The sequence below is a fragment of the Ceratotherium simum genome, chromosome X (genome assembly GCF_057802395.1).
Source record: "Ceratotherium simum simum isolate JZ-2026a chromosome X, ASM5780239v1, whole genome shotgun sequence".
Lineage (NCBI taxonomy): Eukaryota > Metazoa > Chordata > Mammalia > Perissodactyla > Rhinocerotidae > Ceratotherium > Ceratotherium simum.
Window position 1 is genome coordinate 124,114,775 of NC_141940.1, and position 27,198 is coordinate 124,141,972.

At 40.5% G+C, this 27,198-nt stretch overlaps 1 protein-coding gene across 3 annotated transcripts in view; it reads left to right on the forward strand.

The window, feature by feature from the left end:
* The window catches only part of PNPLA4 (patatin like domain 4, phospholipase and triacylglycerol lipase), a 110,037-nt gene that overhangs the window by 79,554 nt on the left and 3,285 nt on the right, over positions 1 to 27,198 (forward strand). Inside the window, exons 7-8 of one of the 3 annotated variants that reach the window (XR_015550386.1) lie at positions 17,161 to 17,277; positions 21,907 to 22,215. Coding sequence is in view for 2 of the 3 variants with exons in the window: in XM_087426627.1 (XP_087282753.1) it covers positions 17,161 to 17,274 (114 nt within the window). In the remaining variant the exon portion in view is untranslated. Of the gene's footprint in view, positions 1 to 3,298; positions 3,376 to 17,160; positions 17,278 to 21,906; positions 25,662 to 27,198 lie in introns of those variants that run through there. The other 2 variants (XM_087426627.1, XM_087426628.1) reach the window with 2 other exon arrangements.

A 27,198-nucleotide genomic window follows, 5' to 3' on the forward strand; every position in this document is an offset into this window, starting at 1 on the left:
TAGGCACAATATTTCTGAGTGATGGTAGGAGGTGTGTGTCTGTTATACCCTATAAACGCTGTTGACTCCAGAAAGACTTTGTGCAGGTTTCTCTCAGGCATCAACAATCTCTAGTGAAGCACTTTGCCTTTTCTTCAGAGTCTGCAGACATTTCTGTCTAACCAGGAACAACATTTCCTTTGCAGCAACGGGCCTTGATCTTGCCGCTGTTTTCAGAGCTTTCTCTACCTGGTATTTGGGGATGCAGTTTGCCAGGGAGGACCGAGAATGACAGCACAGCTTTTGAGTGTCTCTTTCTGTTTTTATATCCCCTACCGAGAGGCTCCCTATGAAGAGATAGGGGGGTGACTCATTCTTGACAACGGCCTTTGATTGCAGGAGGGTTTGCTTCCTTCCTCGGATGCTGCCCTTCCTTATTCAACTTGATATTCCCTGTCAGTGCCAGGGGATTAATGATATTCACCCAAAAATGTCCCCTCTCTCTGAATGCAGAACATAATCAGGACATTCTCATCACCATCATCTGAAAAAAAACCCTTCTGGTTGCATTGGCAGCACAGCAAGACTTCCTTGTCTTCTTTTGCTACGTTGAAAAAAATCAAAATGGAAATGATCATACCTCACGCTGCATTTCGGCATGGCCACTGGAGCCTACACGGCATTCACTTCAAGAACAATGATAGAAATGTCCTTATGCAAAGCACATCTTACTCTCCGTCATAGACCAAACTCTATAAACGTCAGCAAACTGCCTTCTGGGAAGAACCGATTGAAGAAAAAGGCAAAATTGCTATAAATGTATGCCCCCAAACTAGGCAATAGGCAATCGTTTTACAGTAGCTGAATGCACAAAATAGAACACTATAAAATGTGGAGCTGGGAATCACAAATTCAAAATAGAAATTGAGACTCAAGCCCCTCCAGGAACTGAAATGATACTGCTATATAATGACTCCAAGAAAATCAAAGGTGGGAGGTACACAATTTAAAATTTACAATAACAGTAAGCCATTCTTTGGGCGTGGAGTAGGAAAGATAATCTTTACAATATGGAAAGAAAGGGCAGTGGCAAGCCAGTGTTGCGAAGCGGTCCTTTCAAGGCAGAGTAGACTGATTGTGTTCAGACAAAGAAGAAAAAAATCACCCTATTTTGCCATGTCAAAAAATTTCTGAGTATAGATTTTCAATTGCATCCATCCTTAAACATTGTGATCTTTAAAAATTTAAACAAAGAAGCAATTTAGCAAAGCATGATATGAAATATTCCCAGGATAAGTTTTCTCCTTGGAGAGCCCTCACGCTTTATCCTATTCTGTAGGATGTTTCAGATTTATGGCCTTTCATGAATGACCTTTCGTGGCAGGGAGAGGGGTGATGATGATTCCACTTGGAATTGTTAGCCCTGATGCTGGCAGTAGCTTAAGATTGGGTTTTATAAAGTGTTCAGTTATCTGTACTTCATTTTATACTTCTTTTGGAAGAGCATGTCCCTAAATAATCTACTCACATCCTGTATCCCGTCCAAGAACAAGTTTTCATCTGTATCTCGTCAGTGGATTATGAGTCAGGTGGCTTCTTGTCATGTCCACTTACAGCACTCTTGTCTGAGTGACCGGGACTGGATCCTTAGGCCCTTCTGCTTCTCTCACAGTGTCCTACCCGCCGAGTCCACCTTCCACTCAGCAGCCAGAATGATCCTATAAGATTATAAATTGGGTTATTTTATGGGACTGCTACTGACTCTCCAGTGGCTCTCCATCCTGATTTGAATAAAACCCATCTTCTCCCCTTGGCACGTCTCTACCTCTCTGACTGTATCTCCTACAACTTTCTCTCCTCTCATTCATTATACTGTGGATACTCTGGACCTTTCTGGAACCTCCCAAACTCTTTACCTTAGCAGTTCCTGGTCCTCCTGCCAGAAATATACATGCCCCACATTTCTTTTTCATGATTGGTTCCTTCAAACCATTGAATTCTCAGTTCAGCGTCGCATCCACCAACTGAAGAAGCCACATCTGCCCCCAAGTGACCCCCTAGTCCATTGTTCTCATTCATTTTTTTCACAGCAGCTGGTCTTCTCCAGTATACTTCAATAGCCCCCTTCATTATCCCTAATTTCAACCGTTACTCTTATTTGTTTTTATGTTTGTGTAGTATCTGTTCCACACCCACTCAAATGTCAGCTCCAGGTGACAAGGAACCCGGTGACTCTTTCTCGTTATTCTCTTTCCAGCAACTAAGACTGCTTAGCAACCAACAGGCATTCTTTAAGTGTTTGTTGAGTTAATGTGTGAATCCATTCCATGGTGCCTTCAAGGGGCAGGCAAGTAGGAAGGCAGCAAAGCAGAGTCAGTGGACCGATGTCCTAAAGTTGCTATGGTGTAATTTTACCCTTGTTGACACTGCCTTCTCTGTGAGGTCAGAGGCTATTGTGAAGTGGTTGCTATGGCCCAGCAGCCTACTCCCCCACATCCTTCCTCCTGGCCTCTGCCAATCTGCCAGCAGTTCCTATTGGTCATCCTAAGCTAACACCAACATTTACTCACTCACTGAGAGCCTGTAAGTGGTCATTTATTTGAATATTATTCTTTACCCAATTCCCTGTTAAGGGATTACTGCCACCATGTTGATGAGATGCCAGCAGGAAAAGTGGTTCTCAGGGCCTGATGCCCTCCAAGTGGACGTGCGAGATACTGGGCTGCTGAAGTATGGCTCTGGAGGAATAGTCCTGACACAGCTGAGAGGACCTCATGCTTCCTTTTCAGTGTTACCAGGAGGATGGTGTCCCTGGCTGGTAGTATGTGTCCCTCCTGGCACATGGTAGCGAGTATGTGTGAGTGAATGTGTGAGTGTGGATATAAGTGTGTGAATGGATGTGTGTGAGAGAGAGTGCGTGTCTGGGGGAAAGGGTGTGTGAGTGTGAGTGTGGGTATGAGTGTGTATGTGTGTGTGTGTTTGCTGCTGATGGAGGAGAGCCTGAGAGCGTGAGGTCAGGGGCAGGCAGGTTAACTGGACTTTCATCCCTGCTCACCCATTCAGATATTTGCCTGCTTCAATGAGAGCCAACAAAACGCTTCATTACAGATTGGAGAGGCCTCTCAAGTGACCCACTGGCTTCCCCAAAGGAAATGTATACATTCATCTCAACGGTAGTAAAACAATATCAACAGCAGTAATAATAGCAGACATCTGCTATGTGCTTGCTTTTGCCAAGCACTCTTCTAGGAAGGTTACATGTGTTAATTTACTTAATTCTCGTAGCACCCAATGGCTGAGATATTTTTCTTCTTATTAGTGTTTTGTAGATGGGACAGTTGGAGAACAGAAAAGTAAGTTTCCAGTGTTGCACATTTACTCCTCAGATACCTAGGTAAGTGCACCTTGCAGGACTGATTTTACAGTTGACATTTTGGGTATACCTGCTGTCTTCCCACAGTTATAGAAAAGGAGTAAGGGCGCTCCATAAGGAGTCAAAAGACATAAATGGCACTTGACATATGACATAAAGACAGGTCCTCTGCCGTTTATTATGTAAGTCTCCCAGCCTCTCTAACTCTCAATTTTCTCATTGTAAAATGAGATTGGCGCCTGCCACACAGAATATTGAGGGATTTAAATGAGTAAATGTATGTGAAAAGGCATTTTAAACTATAAGCGCTATCTTATCATGAGATATTGAAAGCACTTCATCAATAGACAGTTGTCTGGGCTCTTTGAGGTATTTCCATGTAGCTCACTGGTATGAGTTTGTGGATGAATATGACAATTGAAGAACATCTCAGCTTCAGGTCATCGTAATGACTTTCATGGAGAAGGCACCTGATGGTGCTATTTTAAGATGATAAAACTTGCGCTACTTTTTATATGACAGGCTGTTCCAGAATTCTCTGATCGCCATCTCTAAAGATACACTCATGCCACTACACATAGTGGAAACTTTATTTCCACTGCAGTCCCTTTAGATCATGATGATATCCTCTGTAAACTTCCTCTGCATTTATTAACTAACACTTAGAAAACATCCATTTTAGCCACTGGAGAAAAACTCGTCTTAAATCATTTCAAGCACGTCCATGCCATCCTAAGCCTCCTTGACTTCTTGGCCTCTTTTCAGTCAGTCTGACCCATCGCTCCACCTTTAGAGTTTTTAATTTTCATTGCTGAGACACATCCTTTACAGCATCATCTTTTATCCTTCTAAATATCCTTTGGTTTCATGTGACAGTTCTTCTTTCTCTTACCTCCGTAACTGGGGACCTCCTTGAAGACATTGGCCTGGGAAGTTCACTTTTTCATCTGTGCATGCACCTTCTTTTGAAGATTTAATTAACGTTTATGACCTTTACTATCATCAGGAATGGTCGTGGACAAAATGGTACGGGTGAAATTTTACAGCCTCTTCATCAGCTCTTCTGACTTTTCTTCTTAGCCCTGCCGAGTCACCTGTTTCTCTAATGCTCTCATCAAGTTCCCTGTTTGTGCGATGCCCTTGGGGGCTCAAGACTCGTGTCCACAGCAACCTTCAATTTACAACTCGGCGTTTAGCACTTGACTTGGGTTTCCCACATCTGTCCTGGACTTCCTGCCAAAAATATCCGGCTGAAGGTTTTTATGCTTTAGTTACAAACCACCCTCGGTCCCCTTGGCCTAGGCACGCCCCTCCCGCCTTGAAAATCACCACCATCAGGAACCAGCCCTTGCTTTGTCTTCACCTGTCCCTTCTCTACAACTGACTTTAGAATTCCTAGTGTACTTTCAGTTTAAATCTTTGAACATCCAGTGTTGCTTCTTCACTTTAAATGCAATGAGTCAGACCGGCCCGGTGGTGCAAGTGGTTAAGTGTGCATGCTCTGCTGCGGCGGCCCGGGGTTCACCAGTTCGGATCCCAGGTGCGCACCGATGCACTGCTTGGCAAGCCATGCTATGGCAGCGTCCCCTATAAAGTAGAGGAAGATGGGCACAGATGTTAGCCCAGGGCCAGTCTTCCTCAGCAAAAAGAGAAGGATTGGCAGATGTTAGCTCAGGGCTGATCTTCCTCACACACACACAAAAAAAATGCAATGAGTCAATAATAGAAGCCAATTTCATTAATTCGCTCACTGTATTCCTCCGGAGGGAAGGGCAGGTAATAAAAATCATGTTAGGACAGGTATATTATGTGTCCTTCACTGCTCTGGGGTATCAGGCTTTTATTTGATTTATGATGAGCCAGGGACTATACAAACAGATAAATAGTTAATAGAAATTAATTCTCTTGTTTGTAGGATATTATTTTATTAAGTTTTAGTGGATTTAAAACGTTGTACAGTTAACCACAGGAGTACTAGACTTTCTCCAGTGAATGCTTGCTGTGTAGTAATGGAATTAAAATTTAGAATTATGGAAAACTTTCAAATTCTGTGACTGCAATATGCTGACTGTTAATTGATTTAAATGGCAAATTTTTAAGTGAATTATCGTATATATAGCATAAATGAATTTAATCCTTTAGATCCCATACAAATATTGGTTACAGCTTCCTGATGGAGCATAATTTTTTAAAAAATCATATATACATATTATATATAATAATGTACACCTGAAATTTACACAATGTGATAAGCCAATATGACCTCAATAAAATAATTTTAAAAAATAAATAAATAAAAGAATTCTTCTAAGTAAAAAAATAAGGTCTTTTTAATATATACATATATTTTATATATACATATGTATGTACACATATATACGTGTATATATGTGTGTATGCACACACATCTGCACATGGAGACATTTGAACCATTAAATCATATGCTATATGCAGAATGCTTGTTACATTTATTTAAATATGGTTTTATTACAAATTGGTAAATAGTCAATACACATACATTAAATATGTTGATTCTGAAAATTTGCATTAAAATGAGTTAGTAGAATTACAGCCAGATTCCTTACTCCCGGGCACAGGAGAAATATTTTAATAATAAGCACACAAGACATAAGTCAATAGGAGGAGTGACAACAGTGCTATGACAGGCACATCAGAAAGTATATGATTAAGTACCGTGAATTATCTTTGGCTTAGGATTTTTAACATGTCTTGAGCAGAGAAACCAAATAGGAAATAGTATATCTGTTTTCTCCCCTAGATTGCCAAAATTGAAAGTTTTATTCACATGTACTTTTCTGTGTTGCTAATGTTTCCACGGGTAAAAAAAAATATTTTTTTTTCATTGAACACTATACTTGAAATATGATTAGGCAAAACGTCTGCCAGTTTTATGGTTATCAGTAATAAAAAATGTATAAACTCTGAGACTAGTATCTGTAATTCTTATTTATTTTAAGCCTACTGCCACTGATAAGCCACCGTATAAGTTATGAAATGCATTTTTAGAACTCAGCCATGATTTCATAATATTAGAACATGTTATTAAACAGTGTGGGAGCAGATGATGGATTGTTTAAGGAAAGCCAAATTAAAATCTTTCTTGGTTGATGTCTATGAGGAGTACATGAAATGCTCTTAATTTTTTTTAAAAAAAAAGAGAATTTAGAAAAAAATAATCAAATAAATAATAATAAAAACAATCAAAAATAATCAATTGTGCTTTTAGAGTTCACCTGAAACTGGCAAAGCCAAGCTTTGGGTTTGCATTTGTGTTCTCCTGTTCTGCAAGTTATTTCTCCCTATAGAATGTAGCAAGCAATGCTATCCCTAAACTGCTTTGGGGAGAATTTCATCAGTTTATTTTAATTTGAGACAATATTTTAAGCAGTCTTGGCACATAGTAGGCACTCAATCACCTTCGGTCCTTTTCTTTCACAGAAACACAGCATCAACATTTGACGTGTGTGTATGACCCTCGAAGTCTCGTTGTATGACTCCAGTGGCATTGGGAGAGTGCAGTGTGGTTTTCCATTACCGTCCCTTTGACCCTCTACTCCTGTATGCAGACTGGGACTCTGGGAAGTTAAGAGGCTTTTCCTGCATCAGTGGAGCTTTAATTTGCCTGGAACTTCTGGCCCCGTGATCTATCACTCACATCTCTGTGTTCTCCTGGAAAGGGAAGACTTGAGAGTCTGGAAAGCCTAACCAGTTCCCAAATGAAGTGAGAGAGTCCAGTGTGGCTCATTATCACAAAGATGGGCTAGGTCTCTTCCACCCAAAATACGTCCCCCTCAACCTTCTGCCAGAAATTGGGAATTTGCAACCAGACAGTCAGTGATGCTCACACTTTAAGGTGCCAAATAATCACCCATGTGCTTGTTAAAGATAAGATTGCCTGGAGGGGGGTCTCCTGCCCTATAAATAAGGTCTCAAGTGGTTCTGAGGCATATGGCCTGAGGACACCACGTTGAAAACCGCTGAATCAGGTAGCGGGTGATGCAGAGTGCCTCCTAACACCGACGCAGCTTCGTAACTGATGTTTCCCACCACTTGGCTTCAACTAAATCTCCATTCTCCAGTAAAAAAAGTCGTTGTTAAAATAAGAGCTAAATATTGGTTAAGGACAAGTGGTCTATGCCCGCATATTAAGAGGTAGAGATTGTACAGAAATTTACCATCTAGTATACAACAATACTTCCATTAATTTGATTTTTCTAGCGATAAATAGCATTATTCTGGGTTTGCTTCTCTCACCTCCTTGTATAAAATTGCCCACACTCTCCCTTACCCACTTCCAAACTGTAATATGTAACTATTTTTTTCTTTATACCATTTAACCCCATTTAAAGCAACTACCTTGTGAACTGTATTTTTGCTTGATAATTCTCTGCCCCTCACCTCAATAGACTGTAAGTTCTACCATATTTGTAGATTCTAGAGCAGTCTCTGAAACATCAGGAGAGTTGAATGAGTATTGAAAACTTTTGTGAAAGGAAAGAGAGAAAGAAGCAAGGAGGGAGGGAAGGAAGTGTTTTCTTCATTTGTAAAGTAATAGGTCTCTCTTATCTAGATTTTCTCTAGTGACAGCTTAAATCACCTTAACTTCTGCAGTCTGATTTTGTTACTATGTCAAAACCTTCGTTTCTTTTTTTTTGTTTCACAAACAGAAATGCATTTATTACCTTTGCTATAGTTTTTTTAATCTGAGGGTCTTTTTTATTGCATGCATCTATGATTCATTTTGAGTTAGTATATCTGTCTGCTGTGGATAAGGGTTGGGGTTCCCGATATGTACAAACAAAATGTATCCCTTAAAAATACTGTAAGATGGGGCTGCCCCGTGGCGTAGCGGTTAAGAGCGCGCGCTCCGCTGCTGGCGGCCCGGGGTTCAGATCCTGGGCGTGCACCAACGCACCACTTGTCAAGCCATGCTGTGACGGCGTCCCATATAAAGTGGAGGAAGATGGGCACAGATATTAGCCCAGGGCCAGTCTTCCTCAGCAAAAAGAGGAGGATTGGCATGGATGTTAGCTCAGGGCTGATCTTCCTCACCAAAAAAAACAAAAAAACATACTGTAAGAAATGACTCTAATTTGCTCATAAGTTTTCTGAGCTGCACTCTCCTGCGCCTTGTATGTAATTCCCACATAAAGATGTGTATATGTGATAAATAAATACATTTTGCATACGTTAGCCCATTCTTTCAAGGTGCAGTTCAAATGCGGCCTTCTTCACAAATGCCACCTTCTTCATAAATCCTCACGTGCCTCTCTTCTTCTCCGTTGGAAGAATCCTTTCCTAGCGCCACACTCAGTGTCAGAACCCGGGAATGTTGCTGGATTTCTTATGCCTGACATCCAGATCCCTCTCAAACCCTGTCACTTGACCAAGCTCAGCCACTGCTCACCCCCACAACCTCTGTCTCCCACCTGGACCTACTGAAATACAGTCGATTCTGTTATTCGCGGTAGTTATGTTCTATAAAGTTGGCACTATAACTCATGTCTACAAGAAGCTTATCTAACTCATGTGTTTTCTCCCTAAGACACATCCCAGCCATCTTATGCTTAGGAACACCACATAGCACTTCAGCTCTATGCTTGGGGGTGAGGGAGAAGAGGGAGAATCCCCCTCTGCCCTTTACCTTAAGTTTCTTATGGCTGGCCAAATAATTAACAAGCAGGGTAGCAGGAGAAAATAATACCAAGTTTAATAACATGGGAGTGTACATGGGAGAAACCAGGGAAACTGAGTTTCTCAACACAATAGCAGAGATTCTCATCTTAAATACCATCTTCAGCTAAAGACAAAGGAAGATGTTGGGGGTGGGGAGGGAGACAGAAATCACAGTAATCAAGGGTGTGTAGATTTAAGGCCTTATCCTCCACACTGATAAGTTTCTAGAGAGGCCATCCCCGCTTCCCCAGAGCACAGAGAGGGAGATACCTTTACAAATAGAGATTCCCCTTATAAATGTAAATCTTTGTCTGGCAACTCCTAGCAGGGCCACCTAGAGAATGTGGCTGGGAAGAGACAGAATTTTCAATAAGAGAGGCTTGTTGGTGCCTTTCCTATTGTAACATCTATTTTACATTACATTACGGCCATCAGATGACAGTAACTCCTTCCTGGAATAGGTCTTCTATGTTAAATTCTTTAGGCAGTTAGTGGGGGAGGTCAAATGTCCGTCAGAGAAAACAAACAAGGTAAAGAGACATATTCCAGGGTCGCCAAATCTTGATCTCCACAGCGGTCATTTTCAACAGCAACATCAACAAAAGACACAGAAATATGAAAAACGTGGCACTGGATAGACCACAAGAAGGACACTTGTTTATGCCTGAGAGCTGTAACGAGGAGACAGGGCGTTGCCTTGTTCAGCCCTGGCTGGGAATATGTTGATTTTTTCAATGCTCTGCGCATGTCGGTGAATTGCCTCGAAAGTACCGCGAGTATGGATTTGAGGGTTACAGATAGATTGTAGCGAGCAGATGAATTTGCAAATGCAGAATCCCCGAACAAAGAGGAGGGACCGCAGCCGCCTAACTGGTCTCCCAGTTTCTAGTCCAGCCCAGCCACCACGAGGCAGTTAGAGAGATTTGTAAGCAATGTATGTTAATAATTATTAGAGTCTTCTGCTTAACACCACCCAGCAGCTTCTCATTGCAATCAGAATAATACAGTTCAACTCGCCTTTCCATGTCCTGCAAGGAACAAAAAGATTTTCTTTGCACTGCCTCTCCTTTGCTCCTAACGTTCTGATTCCCTGTTTCTCCAAGTCTCCCTCGGTCTCTACTCGCTTTCCTCTTTCCTCATGTGTTGGCGTGGCAGCCACCTTTCTTCACAAGGGCTCAGCTTAAATGCCATTTGATCAAAGACTTCCCTGATAGTCTATCTAAGGTCGTGGCTCCCTCAGCTCATCCACCCGGCTGTGTTCTGCACTTTTCTTTATCTGAAGTGGTTTTCTTCATTTGCTAGTGTGTTGGTTATCTACACCGACATGAATCTAAGATCCCTGATAACAGGATCCTTGTCATCCCTGCTGTATTTATAGTGCAGAGAGCGACGTTCCTGGCACACAGGAGTTCTCAATACACAAGTCTTGCGTGAATAACTTGCAAAGTATCCTGCTTACTCTTTTATGGTGCTAATCTGTGTGTCTTTCCCTATTTTCCTCATAATAATGTAAGTTCCTGGCCAGCGGAAATGACTTAGGTTCTGGTTTCACAGGAGGATGTTTATACTAAATCTCCTTTCCCTACTGTGTAATGGAGGTTAGCGGGATACGAGTAGCAACAATGCCATACATTTGGAAAGGTTTTGTATACTAGGGGCTAAAAATACATTTATTGAATAAGTGGCTCCAGTTCTGCTGCATATGTGTTTCAGTTGTGTTTTGCTTCCCAACAAATGACTCCAATACTTACTGTCTGAAATCAACAGCAATCACTTATTTTTTATTTTCCACAAATCTGCAATTTGGGCTTGTCTTGATGGGCACAGCTTGTCTTTGTTCCATGCGGTAACAGCTGGCTTGCTGGGAGGAGAGCCGGGGGCTGGATCACCTGAGAGGTGACTCCCTCCCATGTTTGGAGATGGTGCTGGCCACTGCCTGGGGCCTGAACAGGGCTGTTGGCAGGGCAGTAGCATGTTATTCCTCTGTGTGGCTCCCTGGCTCCCCCAAAGCATGGTGGCTGGTCCCAAGGGGAGAATGCACAAGCCCTAGGAAGAAGCTGTGTTACCTTTGAGCACCTAAGCTTGGGAGGCACACAGCATTCCTCTGCCCTAGTCACATCACAGACCCACCCTGATCCCAGGAGAGGGAACATTTCCCCTCCCTGTTCATGGGAGGACCTGCCTCAATATGTAACTAGACAGTGCATTTCCATCAGGACAAAATGGTATTAAATTGATGCTTTTACTCCTTCATTTGTTTCTCCATAGTCCTTGTGATTTGTGTCTGTGTGTGTTGCTCAGGGAGGCAGCAGGGGAGTCAAGACAAAAACATAACAGAATCTCACCTCCCTTGGACCAAGGGGATGTTAGAGCAAAGAGTAAGGGTAAAATGCAATGGATTATAGAATTTAATCTAAAAATGGAACAGAGCCACAATAAGTAATAAATTTGCCCCAAGTCAATTTTCTAGAAGAGTATACCAGAACATCCGTTATTGTACGCAGTTCTCACTGACTCTTTTGATATTCAAATCTGTAATCACAAGCCAGATTTTTACCACTTCCAAGAGCTCACTTTGCCCTTTTGCTGTCGTCTCCCCAAGAGGAGGAAAATGGCAAAGAGAATACTTTCTCTTGCTCCCCTCTTAATAAAAGACCTCATCTATTTACTTGTAGTGAACAATTTTCTGTGGAGCTCATGAGGCTCATCCATTGATGTTCCTCTCTCTCTCTTTCTGTATTGCAAATAGCTTCAGGCATCCTTTCAATGAACATGACTGAACTGCTCTGTCAGGAACTATAGCAGGATTTGGAGATACTGAGATATTTGTCACAATCTGCCCTCGGGTGGTTCCCAGTGCAGTAGGGGAGAGAGACAACTAACTCCAGTTCTTATGGTCTATCTCGAAAGGAAGGTACAATTTTGGAAAAGGGAGTTTAAGTGCTTGAGTGACGTGAGTTCCTTCACAGGGTCTGAGCATGTGCTAAGAAACCTCAAAGGCTTATTCAAAATTAAAACAGCCTAGTCAATGTTGAACTCTCCAGATAGACACCATTCTATCCTGAAGTGGAATCATAACAGTTCATATGTGGATATGGAAATAGACACAGCATGCATGTAAATGCTAATATGGAATAATCAAAATTCAGCAAATATTCATTGATATGCATCCATATGTAAAATGAATTATCTGAAAGAATTGGTGGAATTAGTCAATATCTGTTTCCATAATATCTTCTTCTTGGGCGAGAATGTATGACATCTGCAGGCAGATGTTTCCATGATGATTCAGGTAGGTGGATACTGGGCTAAGTGTGCCACAGCTTTTTCGCTGTGATGCTTTGATAAATTGTCACCAAATTGTAAATGAGCAGCCATCTTATTCACTAATTCAATATTTTAACTTTTTTCCTCTGTCGAGCTGGTGTCATTTTATTTTCCATTTTGTGCTTTGCTTTTCATGCATTTAAAGTGTTTGAGCAGCTGTTTATCTGGAAAGGTTCCATTATGGCCATAATAATCTCCAACTAATTGCACATCAAATATTTATTTCTTGCACATTAAATTAATGAAGCAGTTTCAACAAGAGAAAAATTGGATCAGGTTGGCAAGCAGTGCCTATAAATTCGTGAAAGATTCCCAGTTCTTTTTGGCAGGACTCCTTTAATACAGATTAACAATTTTTAAATGGAAAAATTTCCCATTATCTAGTTGTGACTTGGTAAATAGGCAAGCTTCTTTTATTAAAGTGCTTTTCTCAATTTTCCCATGATATATCATATTATAGCTCCCAGAAATGAAAAAAATAAGTTGTACTGTTGATTTTCAAACAAAGTATTTGGTATCTTCTTTGCCTTGAATTTAACACGATTTCTCTCCTAATTCTACTTTTGCTACCGTAAATGTTTTAAATGGGTAGACTTTATTTTTAAAAAAATTTTTTCGGCTTTACTAAGATATAGCTGATATACAAAGAACTGCACTTTTTTAATGTGTACAATTTGATGAGTTTAGATTACGCAAACACCATGATACCACCCACACAATCAAGGTAATAGACATATCCAACACCTCCCAGAGTTTCCTTGTGTCCCTTTGTGGTTAAAAAACTGAATATGAGATTTATCTTCTTAATTTGAAAGTACACAATTCCATATGGTTAACTATGGGTACTATTTGTACAACAGATCTCTAGAACTTATTCGCCCACCATAACTGAAACTTTATACCTGTAGAACAAGAACTCCCCATCTCACCCTCTCCCCAGCCCTTGGCAACCACTATTTTTTTCTCTGCTTCAATGAGTTTGACTTTTTTTTTACCCCATTTAAGTGGAATAATGCACTATTTGTCCTTCTGTAACTGACGTATTTCACTTGAAGAGACATTTCTCCAAAGAAGACATACAAATGGCTAAGAGGTATATGAAAAGATGCTCAAGATCAATAATTGTCATGGAAATGTGAATCCAAACTACAGTGATCTGTTACCTCACACCCTTTTGATAAGACGGCAATTATCAAAAAGAAACCCGATGCCCGATGGACAAAAAGCGTTGGTGAGGATGTGGAGAAATTGGAACCCTTCCACACTGTTGGTGGGAATGTAAAATGGTGGAGCACTATGGAAAACAGTATGGAGGTTCCTCAGAAAATTAAAAATAGAACTGCCACGTGATTCAGCAATCCCACTTCTGGGCATGTATCTTAAAAAATTGAAAGCAGGATCTTGAAGAGATACCTGTACCCCTATGTTCATTGCAGCATTATTCACAGTAGCCAAGATATGGAAACAACCCAAGTGGCCATCAACAGATGAATGGATAAAGAAAATGTATATACATATAATAGAATATTATTTAGTCTGAAAAAGGAAGGAATCCTAGCCTTCAAAGAAAGGAAACATGAATAGACCTGAAGGAGACATTATGCTAAATTAATAAGTAGACTTAAAACTTTGTTGATTAAAGGTAGCAGTTGGCTAACAATTCATTCTGAAAATCAGTTTGTACTTTCAACTGACATCTTTTTTCTTTTGATACATTCTCTGAAAGATTTCTGATACTATTTTCTTTGAGAGCCATTGCTGGTTTATAGAAAATGATTGTTTGGGTAAAGAGTTTCGGGGAAGAATTTCTCTAACAGCTGGCTTCTCGATGCTAAGGATAATGCCTGTGGATTTCTTTCATCAGAATAAATTATCTTACAATTTTACAATAGGATGCTTATGCACAGTTGCCACCAAACATTTCTGAGTGTTTACAATGCTTGGTAGAGAACACAGCTCCAACAGAAGTTTCCCAGATAAAGGATTTCTTACCAGTTACTGACTGACTGTTAAATTGTATGAGCATTAGTTGTATCTTTTTGCGTAACTTTTTTGAGTAGTGTTTTAGGCTTCAATTACTTGTGAGTGAAACACGGTTTGCAGAAAGGTCCTTTTAAAGCCAGTTGTGCAGTTGTCACCATGCTTAAGGTAAGTGTCTCACCTTAAGATAGCAACCAATCTGGTTTATTATAAGGTGTGTTTATTATAAGGAAGGTATGGTTTATTATAAGGAAGTGGCTCACGTGATTATGGAAGCCGAGAAGTCCCACAATCTGCCATCTGAAAGCTGGAGAACCAGGAAAGGGGGTGTAGTTCCAGCCCAAGTCTGAGACCTAAGAACCAAGCTGATGGTGTGAGTGCTAGTCCAGGGGCAGGAGAAGACCAATGGTCAGCTCATGCAGTCAGGCAAAGAGAGTGAATTCTCCCTTCCTCCACCTTTTTGTTCTTTTCATGCCCTCAACAGATTGGATGATGCCCACCCACACTGGGGAGGGCCATCTGCTGTACTGAGTTTACCAATTCAAGTGCTAATCTCTTCTGGAAACACAGAGACACCCAGAAATAATGTTTAACTAGCTATCTGGGGACTCCATGGCCCAGTCAAGTTGACAGGTAAAATTAACCATGTTAGGTATCTTTAGAGTTTATATCACATGCTCTCCAGCAGGAACCCATGCCTTCCCCCCAAATTTTTATCAGCATCTCTGGCTTCTATTCACTAGATGCCAATAGCCGCCCTCCACTCCTCTCCTCACCTCTCAGTCATGACAGCCAAAAATGCCTCCAGACATTGCCAAGTGTCTGCTGGGGGCACAGTCACCCCCCAGTTGAGCACCATTGGCCCAGCTCAACCTCATTCCATGGGAATGTCTCCCTTTAGAGTCTTCCAATATTTCCTACTGCTGAGTTCCTTGAATTAAGTGCTCTTCAATCAATCTTTAATTATCAAAATGAAAAACACACCAACAACTGTAGATTATTCCAGAGGAACAATGACAGATTTAAACTTCTTTCTGTGCCTGTCACACGATTTCCAAGCCTTTGTAAAGGAAATCAGATATTATTGTCTAGACTAGTGGTCCCCAAATTTGTATGCATGTTAGAATCATCTGATGATTTTAAAAACTCCAAAGACCATGGGACACCCCAGAAAATAAAATCAGAATCTCTGAGGGTGACACATAGGTATCACTAATTTTTGGCGTTCCCTAGGTAATTCCAATGTGCAGACGCATTTGGAAACTGATGCTCTAGATTTTTGCTAAATTGGAGGACTAATATATTGTAATTAATTACAACCATCACATTTGTGGTTGTAATCCTGAATCTAGTTCTTACAAGATTCCCACATCATCTTGGGTACATAATGTCATCTAACTCTGTTTTCCTTTCTCTATGTATTTGGGGTATAATATGTAACTCATATGATCATCACAAGACTGAAAAGAGATGACTTATATGAATTGCAAGATACAATGACTAGCATCTAGAAGGTGCATAATCAACAGTAGTTACTACAATAATTATTCTTTTTCCCACTTAATCCTTTTCAAAAATTACATTGATTTCATTATTTCCATTACAATCACATTTTCAATAATTGTCTAAAAGCTGAATCAATAATTCAGTCAGCCTCATCATCAGAAACAATTTTCTATTCATTATTTTAATCTATATCTTGGTAAACTGGAATATATTTTCAAGCAATTTTTTTTCGGAAAAGCTGCTTATATTGTATATACTGTGCATCTACCATTGCATGCCTGAGAATATCTTCCTGTTGCCTTCATAGTTGAGGAAAATCTCGTTTGGTAGAATTCTTGGGTCAATAATACTAACCCCCCAACATAGCATACTTGTCACTTCATCTTTCACCATTTGGTTTTCCGGAGAAGCTTGGGACCAGCCCAGTCTTCCTTTCTTTTTGTGTCACCTGCTTTGTTTGCCTGGGTAGTTATAGATGTTATTTCACTTTTATTTAAATTATGATGGCACAGCGTGTCTCAGTTTGGTTCTATTTTTATTAACTTTGCCTGAAACCCCAGTGAACCCATTCAAACTGGAATCATGTTGTTTTCTCACTTTAGTAAAGTTTTCTTTTGTCACAAACCTTGGCTATGATTTCTGCTCCACTTGCTTTCAAATCATCTTCAAGAACACTAATTATAAGTTGATTCTTTTCTTTGTCATTTATAATTTTAATCTCTTTCCATTTAAATCTATTTTTCTACATTCTGGGAATGTGTCCCATGTTTTTACATGCCCGAAAATTGATTATTTTTTCCTGTCAGTTCTATAATAATTTCAATGCAAATTTAGTCATTGAGTTTTGGGTTTCTGGTTTTTTCTTCTTTTTAAAGTCATGTCTATATTCGTCATATCCTGTTTTCTTCTTATACTCCATGAGTACCTTTGTTTTTGCAATACTTGAAGAATAAAATAAATCCTAAAATTCTAATTTCAAAATAATCCCAATTCCTTAAAAAGCTGATTGTGTACCAGGAAGATCTAGAACATTATCCACAATGATAAGATTTACAAGTGATAAAATGATAAAAATTTCTCTTAAGGAAGCAATTCACTTACCTTTTAAATGTTTCTGTTTTTCAAAGTTAGGGTACAGGTAAACCTACAGATTTCTGTATCTTATATGTACTTTTCTGAAAAGCAATTCCTTCCTATGAACCACTTACACTTCTACAGATAACTCATACAAAATTAGAAAAACATTTTGCAGGACTATATTTGCCTCTGCCTTGAAATAGTTTTGTATCTCCTACCAGATTAACCCGTGCTGTGAAGAAGAGAAAGAAGAGGGTTGGGTTGAAGGCAGCATCACATCTACACAAAGCCTGTGGAAGGCTCAGCACCTCTCGGTACCTGAATCTTCCTTATAAACGGTAAGCGCTCAATCCATAATCAATGTTGGGTCAATACACCCAGTGTAACCCTTCGGGTAGTGAGCTCCTTCCTCCAAGCAGCTTACAAGCCTTGAGGAAGGGAATGATGAGGAATAAGGCTTGCCGGTCACTGTAGGAGATGGTAATGTGATTCTCTAAACGGAATTTAAAAAACATGCAAGTCCTATAGTGAAAGGAATGAATCGTGGGAGACAGAGACTAGGTCACAGAAATAATACATTTTCAGGAAAATCGGTAACTTCCATTTTGTGATTGCTGGATACTGTGCACCCATTGTTTTGCTTAATGGTCCTAACACTTTTATGCAGGGGGTGAGAAGGGAGTAAGTGTTCAGGATCTGGATTTGGGAAGACACACCTGACTATGACCATCCAAGCAGTATTCCTGACAAGTGACTTACCCAACCTGTGCTCCATTTCTTCTTTTACAGAGATGGCCAACATGAGTGCCTACAACATGTGGTTGTCATACAGATGGAAAGAATTAATGCGTTTTAAGCATTTAACCCAGGGCCCAGCAGTCAGAAAGGGCTATGAGTGTTTGCTAAATAAAACCATTCCAATTGTATCGATTCAGAAATTTCAGTTGGGGAAATGTGATTAAGAGACGTGTGCAGCTTTATAAATCTAGCTCATAGAAGAACCGTAAAGTGTTCTGGATCTTGAGGTAGGAGACAGGAACAGGCAAGGAATAAAATTTGCCTGTGGAGAAAAGAAAGAGCTGGATTTAGAGAAGAGCCATCTGAAGTCTGGCTGGTATTCCTTCCAGAAAGTACAGGTGCTCCTCCACCGTCCCTCTCTTTCACCCTTGGCTCAAAAATCCCAGAAAAGCTTGACTTTTGCTTTAATCACTGGGGACAAAATAAGAGAGTGAATTCTGTGTTGACTAAACAGGGTCCACGTTCCACAGCCCTTCACGAACCTCACAAGGTGGTTTAAATTTGGAAACCATAAGGTTTCGTGAGACCACCTGTTTCCCACCTTCAACAGGAAATAGAGTTTAATCTTGCTTTCTTTAAGAAAATTAGCATGCTTATGCTTGTCACACTTAGGGTGGCATATGGGGCTGCAGATGCTAATGAAGCCATCACGATCTCACCTGGTCACTAGATTAGCGAGAATAAAATCACCTCCTGACGACAGGCTAGAAACCAGACAGTGAAAATGGGCACTTTCTTTTCGAGGCCCCCTGCTGACAGGCTCAAACCCACATCCTATTCCTCTTGCAGTTTTCATACGATTTTGACACAATAGACAGCTAACGCACACGTAATACACTGCAAAGACACTCGGCCACAGAGACAGAGGTCAGCTGAGCAGAGATCTGCCATCGTTTCTCAGGTCTATACAGATGCAGGCCTCAGGTTTGCTTTTTTCCTCCAGAGGGACAATCCATTGCTGGAGGATTTTCCTTTGAAGGAAAGCTTTTGGGAAGAAGGGGTAAGAGACCAGTAATTGTATACCTGTGGGCAACTCATGCATTTGAAGATTTGGTGCTTGTTGGAATGAGGGGGCTTTGGAGCAATGTCAAAATAAAATATATGTCCTCTTCGTTTGAAGCAGTTATGTTTCCAAGCTCCTCTGTGCAGTCAGATAACAGAGCCAAGTGCCACTGCTGTACGCTCTGCCAACACAGTTCTGATTCCAGACCATCTGGGGTCTGGGAGGTTTGACTTACCTGGTGCTTATTGGGGAAGGCTTGACAAGGTGGCCAGGCCCCAGTGGGAGATCCGTAGAGAAAAAGCACTTCTGATTGTATCAGACCTTTTAAATGCCAGACATTCTGCTCAGCTATTTATGCATGTCCACTGGCGAATCTTCAGAGTTAGCCTTTGAGGTGGGCATTAACACATCCATTTTACGTAGGAGAACACCGAACCCGAGAGGTTGAGTCCGTCGCCACAGTTATAAGAGGTGGAACCAAGAATAAAACCAAGTCTGTCTGACGTGGAAACTTAACGCTCTTGCATTTCAACACGTAGCTGGCCTCGGTAGGTGGGAAAGGAAGGGAGTGAGAGAGCCAGAGAGAGGGGTCTAGCTCTGGTTTTCTCTGCTCTGTTAGGTGCCTGATGTGCTGTCCTGGAGGTGTGCTGTGCTGTATGGTGACATATGCTACTGGGCTAAAAGGAGTAGGAATAAACTTCTCACCCCATCTCAGGACCATGAGCTGGTGGCATAAGCACCCTTTATTTCTCCTAGAAATGGACATTGCCGTGGATTTTAAATCAAGATGGAGACGTTTGAGGCAGTGTCCTTATTTATGTTAGATGAATAAGCAATATAATGGTTAATGTTTTTGCTCTTTTCTGATGAATGCCATTGACTGTGTATGGTGCTTCAAAGGCAGTGACATGGGGCAATAACATTTATTTGAAGGACAGGGCAGATAATTGGATTAGGAATCATACCTGTCATTCTGCAAAAGGATACCCTTGGTTAAGCCAAGATTCACTAGCATTTCTTCAGTTCCAAATTCAAATGAGTCTGCACTGACAGGCACTCTCAGGGGAGTGTCAGTGAATGGCTGTCCTAACTGTTGGGCTAGTGGTTTTTAATGCAAACTCCTATACCTGTGCCTTTCATTACATATGCATCTTTCTCCTTTGCAATGTCATGCAGCTTCTCTGGTCCCAAAACATGCCGGTATTCTCCCTTCTAAGTCATTTTGACTGAGTGATATCTTGTGCAGTGGTGGTAATTTTTATTACTCTGTCCAAATGATAAAACGAGCATAGGTGCATTTGCCCCTCCGAAAGGCAAGGTTCATGCACAATAATATTATTTTGCTTATTTTCCTTTTTGAGTATCATGAATTACAAATTCATGTGTTATTCAGCTGGGCTGACAGCTAGAAGAAGCTCTCAACATGCAGGGTGGGCATGGATTTCCCTAAGAAATGCCCTTAGTTTGTTTATTTTTTTTTTAAAGCATTTCATCCTTGTCATTCTCTTATGACTGCACTTATTCAATTCATGTATTGCTATGTTCATAAAGAGGATATGCTGGCAAAATAATGAAAGAACATTCGCTGGTTTTGAGCCCCATGATTGGAGAATTGAATGTACTTCATCCCTTTCCAGTCTTCCTCTAGTCCTTCCTTCTATGGTCTGGTTGTTTTGTTTATTAACTGAATGTGTGATGTTGTGTTTTCTATGAAAAATTAGAATAGTATATTTCTAAATATTTTATCTCAACATTAGAGTCCTCAGTTAAATTTTTAACATAGGGCTATAATACTCAGCTCAAGAGCGACAGTACAAAAAGAAATAAGAGAATCAGATGCATCTGAGTAAGAGCATTGCACACAATGTGAGTGACCTGAACTGCCGCCCCCGTGTCGGAGTGCGGCCGTTACGCGGACAGACACTTCACGTGCTGCAGCTGGGAACCAGAACCACTCCTGTCACTGGGAGAGGAGGTCAAGTAAAGAAATTGCTCCCAGACACAGCAGAATGGAATACAAGACAAAATATCTCTATCAGCAGAGGCCTTTAGAGTCCAGGATTAAAAGGAAGGCTTGTCTATGTTCTTTCCCTGTCTCACTTGCCTACATTATCAGGGGAGGCTGCAAGCTAGATAGCGTTCATCTGCAAACATCAGTAAGAGCTGGAAAAAAGACCCAATAGACTTCCTTCCCAATAAAAGAAGATTTTATTATTGCGGGAAATCGCACTTTAATTCTGCTTGTGTAGATAATTACTTTTGAAGGGGTAAATAGTTTTGAATAGTTGATGTCGTGTAAATTTTTCCTACAACTTCTTTTGTTTAATTATCAAAAGCTGTCCTGAATAAAGGTAAAATAAATTGGTACACAGATGAATATCAATAAAATATTAAAGGAGAGGATGAAGTTCCAAAACAATTGAGACTAGAAATATTGGACACAAATATTCTTGTTTCAGGAAAGGACAGGCTCTGTTTCACAGTCACGGGGACACCTTCCATTATTTCACAGGAATTAAGCTCCTAGTGTCTCCCTGCTTCTGGACCTAGAGTGCAGGATCCCTGGTCACTTGCTGCTTGGAGTTCCTGTTTGGTCTCTGTTCCAAGGAGATGGTTTCCTGGTTTGAGAGTTTGGCTATCACTCTTCAATTTTTACCTTTTATGTTTTATCTCTCAGTCCATGTTAGAAGCAAAGAAGAGACCTCAAAGTGTGAGTTTAAAATTTCATCTAGAATGGGAGGTGCTATGGACTGAATTGTGTGCTCCCCAAATTCGCAGTTTGCAGCTCTAACTCCCAATGTGATGGTATTTGGAAGTGGGGCCATTGGGGCATGATAAGGTTTAGAGGAGGTCATGAGGACGGGGTCTTCATGACTGGATTAATGTCCTTAGAAGAGGAAGAGGTGCCCGAGCTTCCTCTCTCCACCACATGAGGACATAGCAAGGAGGGGGCAGTCTGCAAGCCAGGAAGAGAGCCCTCGCCAGAACTCAACTGCCATAGACTGTTTATATGTTAAATCCTGATTCCCAATATGATTGTATTTGGAGGTGTGGCCTTTGGGAGGTGATTAGGTCATGAGGGTGGAGCCTTCATGGCTGGGATTAGTGCCCTTATAAAAGAGACCTCACAGACCTCCCTCTTCCTTTCTGCCATGTGAGGACACAGGGAGAAGACAGCCTTCTATGAACCCGGAAGCAGACTCTCACCAAACACCGAATCTGCCAGCACCTTGATCTTGGACTTCCCAGCCTCTAGAATCATGAGGAATAAATTTCTGTAGTTTGTCAGCCACCCAATCTATAGTATTTTGTTGTGACAACCTGAATGGACTAAGACTTCAACCATGGTGGCACCCCGATCTCGGACTTCCAGCCTCCAGCACTGTGAGAAAACAAGTTTCTATCGTTCAAGTCTATGGTATTTTGTTAAGACAGAAAGCAACAAGAGGCATGATCTGTCTACCAAATGGGCCAGGTAACTGCATCTGAGTGAGCCAATTTAGTCTGGATCTGAGGACCTGGTATCAATTGTGCACATGATAACATGTAAATTTAATTGAAATATTTTGGATGCTCGATATTTTGCTGCATATATTACCAGAATCAGATTTCTAATCTGGAGTCATTCCTTGACCTTTTAACCTTCATATGCCAGAGGTCTAATATCTTCAAATTGAGGATAATACATGATAAGGATAAGATTTCCTGATACATGTTATCACCTTAGAAGCTTCTGGAGCAAGACGGGCTGTAGAGATATCAATGATTTAGGTAGAAAATAGATGGATAGGTAGCCAAAAATATAGCACTAGGCCCTTATTAGCAAGTGATTCAATCTTACGAGAAAAATGAAAAGCTTTTGAGAGACAAAGCTAAACCTTTCCATAAATTACATCCCAAATATAGGAACTATATGAAAAAATGAAGCCACTGAAAATCTAGAAGTATAAAAAACAACAACTTTTATGTCATCTACGAGACTCATCTTTTCTACATGAGACAATATCACCTATTTAAATGCACAGCTATTTTTGCATTTGCTTCATCTGTGCAGGTACTATATTTAAGGCAGACATGTGATGGAGGAAATAACGCCTACTCCAGTGGATTAATTTAGGAGATTCACTTGAAAAATAGCCTTACCTTCCTCTAAATTAAGAAATATTTACTCTCACTCTGCAGATGTCGGATGAGAAAAGAAATGATAGAGCTCTTGGTTTCAAGAGAAATGTCTCTTTATGGTGTTATAAATTGTGCCTTGCAAATTAAAATTCTACAAGCAAAAGTTTCCCTTCATTCTGGGAAAATAGACATAGCTAATATAATGCTTCTCTTTCCCATTTTTAGGGTTTCTGGATAAACTTAAAAGAAGTTAAAATTAGCCAAATATGACTCAGTTAACAACAACAAAAAAATAGAAAACAGGGTAAATAAGTCAACTGATTAAGAAAAATCTATTACAGTTGCTGTAAAGAATAAAAATCCTTGTTTTTGCAGAAGTATGCTATCCTATTTCAGACTATTTATATCATATATTGGCCCCAAATATAATTTTTAGATAACCATGAGTTTTAAGTAGACATTTTTGTTTTTGGCTTTGAGTATTATATGCCACCAGATGGATGAAAATGACTTTACAGACTTCACAGTTTCTTTAAACTGCAAATGTTTAATTAAAGAAACGTGCATTAAAGAAAGTCAATGCACACACAAATGCACAACATCACCATATTTTTCATTCAGGTCCATATATCTGGGGATGCAAACATTAACAAAATCCAGTCTTTTACCTCAGTGGGGGGAGCGAAGGATTGAGGTATGGTGTGGGTGAACATTATGAGTTTTAAAATAGAAATCTCTGCCCAAAGAAGGGAGTTGTTTCTACCAGAATTGTCAGAAAATGATAAGATAATGTGCAACTGTACCCCTGACCTCAAGTAGCTTGTTTAAATCAGGACATGCAAACAACTAACTCTACTAGGCAGAATAAAATGCACAATGGAAGTTTAATATCATATGCTGCTGGTGGGAGTGCAAACTGGTGCAGCCATTATGGAAAGCAGTATGGAGATGCCTCAAAAAATTAAGAATAGAACTACCATACGATCCAGCTATTCCACTGCTGGATATTTATCCAAAGAACATGAAAACATGAATGCATGAAGATACATCCACCTCTATGTTTATTGCAGCATTATTCACAATAGCCAAGACTTGGAAGCAACCTAGGTGCCCATCAAGGGCTGAATGGATAAAGAATATGTGGTATATATACACAATGGAATACGACTCAGCCATAAAAGACAATGAAATGTGGCCATACAACATGGATGGGCCTTGAGAGTATTACACTAAGTGAAATAAGTCAGAGGGAGAAAGTCAAATACCATATGATCTCACTCATAAGTAGAAGATAAAAACAACAAACAAGCACAAGGAGACGGAGATTGGATTGGTGGTTACCAGAGGGGAAGTGGGGAGGAAGGAGGGTGACAGGGGTGATTAGGCACATGTGTGTGGTGATGGATTGTAATTAGTCTTTGGGTGGTGAACATGATGTAATCTACACAGAAATTGAAATATAATGATGTACACCTGAAATTTATATAATGTTATAAGCCAATGTTACCCAAATTAAAAAAAAGAAAACTTAGGTACACACACACACACAAACCGTGATCATGCTAAATAAGAAGAGATTCATTCCACAAGGGTGGGCCATGAAGATGGGATGCAAGGCAGCGGGGATGTTGGTGGAGTGGCCTTGGAGCCAAGCCTGGCAAGAAGAGATAGTCAAATGGCAAGAAAATGGTCTGAAGTAACACCATTAAGTCAATTTTTATGCTATGTGCTTTTATTCTAATTTGTGAGACTAGTCTCTTTTACATTATTTCGGTCATCTTAATTGGTTCAAGTTTAGCCCGATGGAAGCATTATGATGGGAAAGGGAGAGAAGTGAAGCAGAAGTGATTTGGGGGGGAAATGTACACTGGACGCAGGAAGCTCAGGCATGGCATCTCAGATTGGGACAGCTGTAGTACAGCCTTGGCCTCCAGCACCCTGGACCCTGAGGAGCTTGCCAGGAACAGGGCAGGGGAGAGAGCAGATGAATGGAGACACGGTGAATACCAGAAGCAGGGCAGCTACTTGCTCATTTTGTTTGGAGCTCGCCTCTGCCCTCCTTTCTGCTAAGCTGTCTGTACCCAGATCCAGTCACTGCTCTCCTTCTCTATCACTGGTCGTTTTGTGGGATTGGCAGGACAGAGAGGTTAGGGAGATGCAGAGCCCCCTGAAGTTACAGGACTCGGCACTAACAAGTGGGGCATGCTCGGATCATCAAACCAAGAGCAGTTGTGAGCATCAGATGGAAGCTGTGTGTGGCGGACCTGTGAACACGCGTTGTTGCAAATCTGATTTGGTAAAAGCAGGACTCGGTCTCAAAACATCCTTTTGAAAACTTTTCTTTCAAAAGCCCAAGTGCAGAGTGCATTTTCCCATATAGCATACGCTAAATAATACATAGCACGCAGAGCCATGAGCACAGTACACGATGTGATATTTCCCAAAGCCTTTCTTTGACCAGATATTTTCAAGTCAGTGTTATTGAAAGAATAAAAAAGAAACAAAACACTTTCTGTCTTTATTGTTTAAACTTCCCTGATATGCTTGAGCATTGTATAGATGGAAAAGAAAATGCTTTCAGGATGAAAATTAAAAATGAATGACTTTGAGATTTGAAGCATAAAAGCCAAAAGAAAAAAAAAGTGGTTTTGCATTTTCTCCCTCCCTGAAATGTATTTATAGTCTGAAGCTTTTTCTCTGAAAGTAGACAGGGTTTTAAAATAAATCTTACCATATACTTTTGAAATGTATTTGCACTTGGGATTTTCATCATATGAGGAAATAGGGGATGGAAGTGAAATAATAGAGAACAAAATGGATGCTCACAGTTGGGATGTGCTCAGGCAGCTAGAAGAGGGTGGAAAATCACACTGGTTAATTATTTAAGATTGGAAAAGAAATATCCACTTCCTGTAGAGAGGTGGCATTGCATACCAGCTACAAAGGCAAGTGAATAAACAGGTAATAGACAAACTTATTGACTGCTTGCTTCAGTTTACAAATTAAAGAGAAATTGAATGCATTTTAATGAATGTAACTCTGCACACGCAGAGAAAGAACGTATTATTTGTAGCTTGCACACACCGCTAGAGATAGGCAATATCATAGGAGTAAAATCTATAATTTGGAATTGGTTCAACAATTACCATGACTAGCACACTGCTGATTCTTGATGAATGGGTTTTATGTCAAGTGTTAATTTAGAATTTAAAAATCAGGGCTTCCTGTTTACCTTGATGAGCATTTATTGATACCGACATGTGATAGGCACAATATAAGGCACACACAAAAAGAATCCATCACTCTGCTCACCAGCTCTTCCCACTTGAAGGTAAATATCCACCTCACTACATGTCCCCAAGTAGCCAGGACTGGCAGAAAGAAAAAGTATAAAATGAGGGAGAAAAGTGTATTCCCTTATATTTTTTTAGTTTCTCTCATATGTCACTGCCCACACCAATCTTAGAAGTATCAGATCACCCTAAAACCCATGTAGGGTTTTAAGTTTTCCCTGTTGGCTGCTTCTCATCCGTGATGTATATGGATGAGGGTATATGCTCTGGGTATATGCTCTGGGCATATACCCTTCGCCCATTTACCCATCACTATTTGCCTTTACCCAAGTGTCACTCCCAAGAACCTACCCACAAGTCGGAAGCACTATTGCAAAGCAATTGGATAACCCGATTTTGTACTAAGTCCTAAGCCCTTGGTTCTCAGCCTTGGCTGCACATTAGAATAACCAGGGCAGCTTTCAAAAATTCCAGTGTCTCCCCAGACCAATTAAATCTGAATCTGGCAAGAATGTTATTTAAATTCCTCTGTGATTTTCCTGAGCAGCCAACAACTCTGGTCCAAGAGATGGCCATTGGCTCATTCTATTAGCATTTCGGGGATATTTACACTTATATCAGGGCACTCAAAAAAAAATAATGACAACACAGCAGTTCCTTAGAAGAACACTCTCTTGAGATTTATTAATAGGTGTTGGGTGAGTCAAGCAAAGCAGGGTTCTGCAGTCCAACAAATTTGTGAATTGACACATATTATGCCACTCTCTCAGACATGGAACTGAGTAGGCCAAATACTCTAGGAAGTCATGCTTTTAAAAACATACCAGCAAAACAAATACAGAAAAAATAAAGCCCTTTTAAATTTATGTAACCCAAGACTCCCAAATTTATTTACTCACTAAACAATTATTTTCCAGAGCATCAAAATCAGCATCCTGTGAAAATGAGACTCCGTGATTCATCCCCTGGGAAAAGGCTAACACAGTGGGGTTCCTCTTTAATAGTAGAACTTGGGCCCCAACGCACACTTGTGGGGAGGAAAT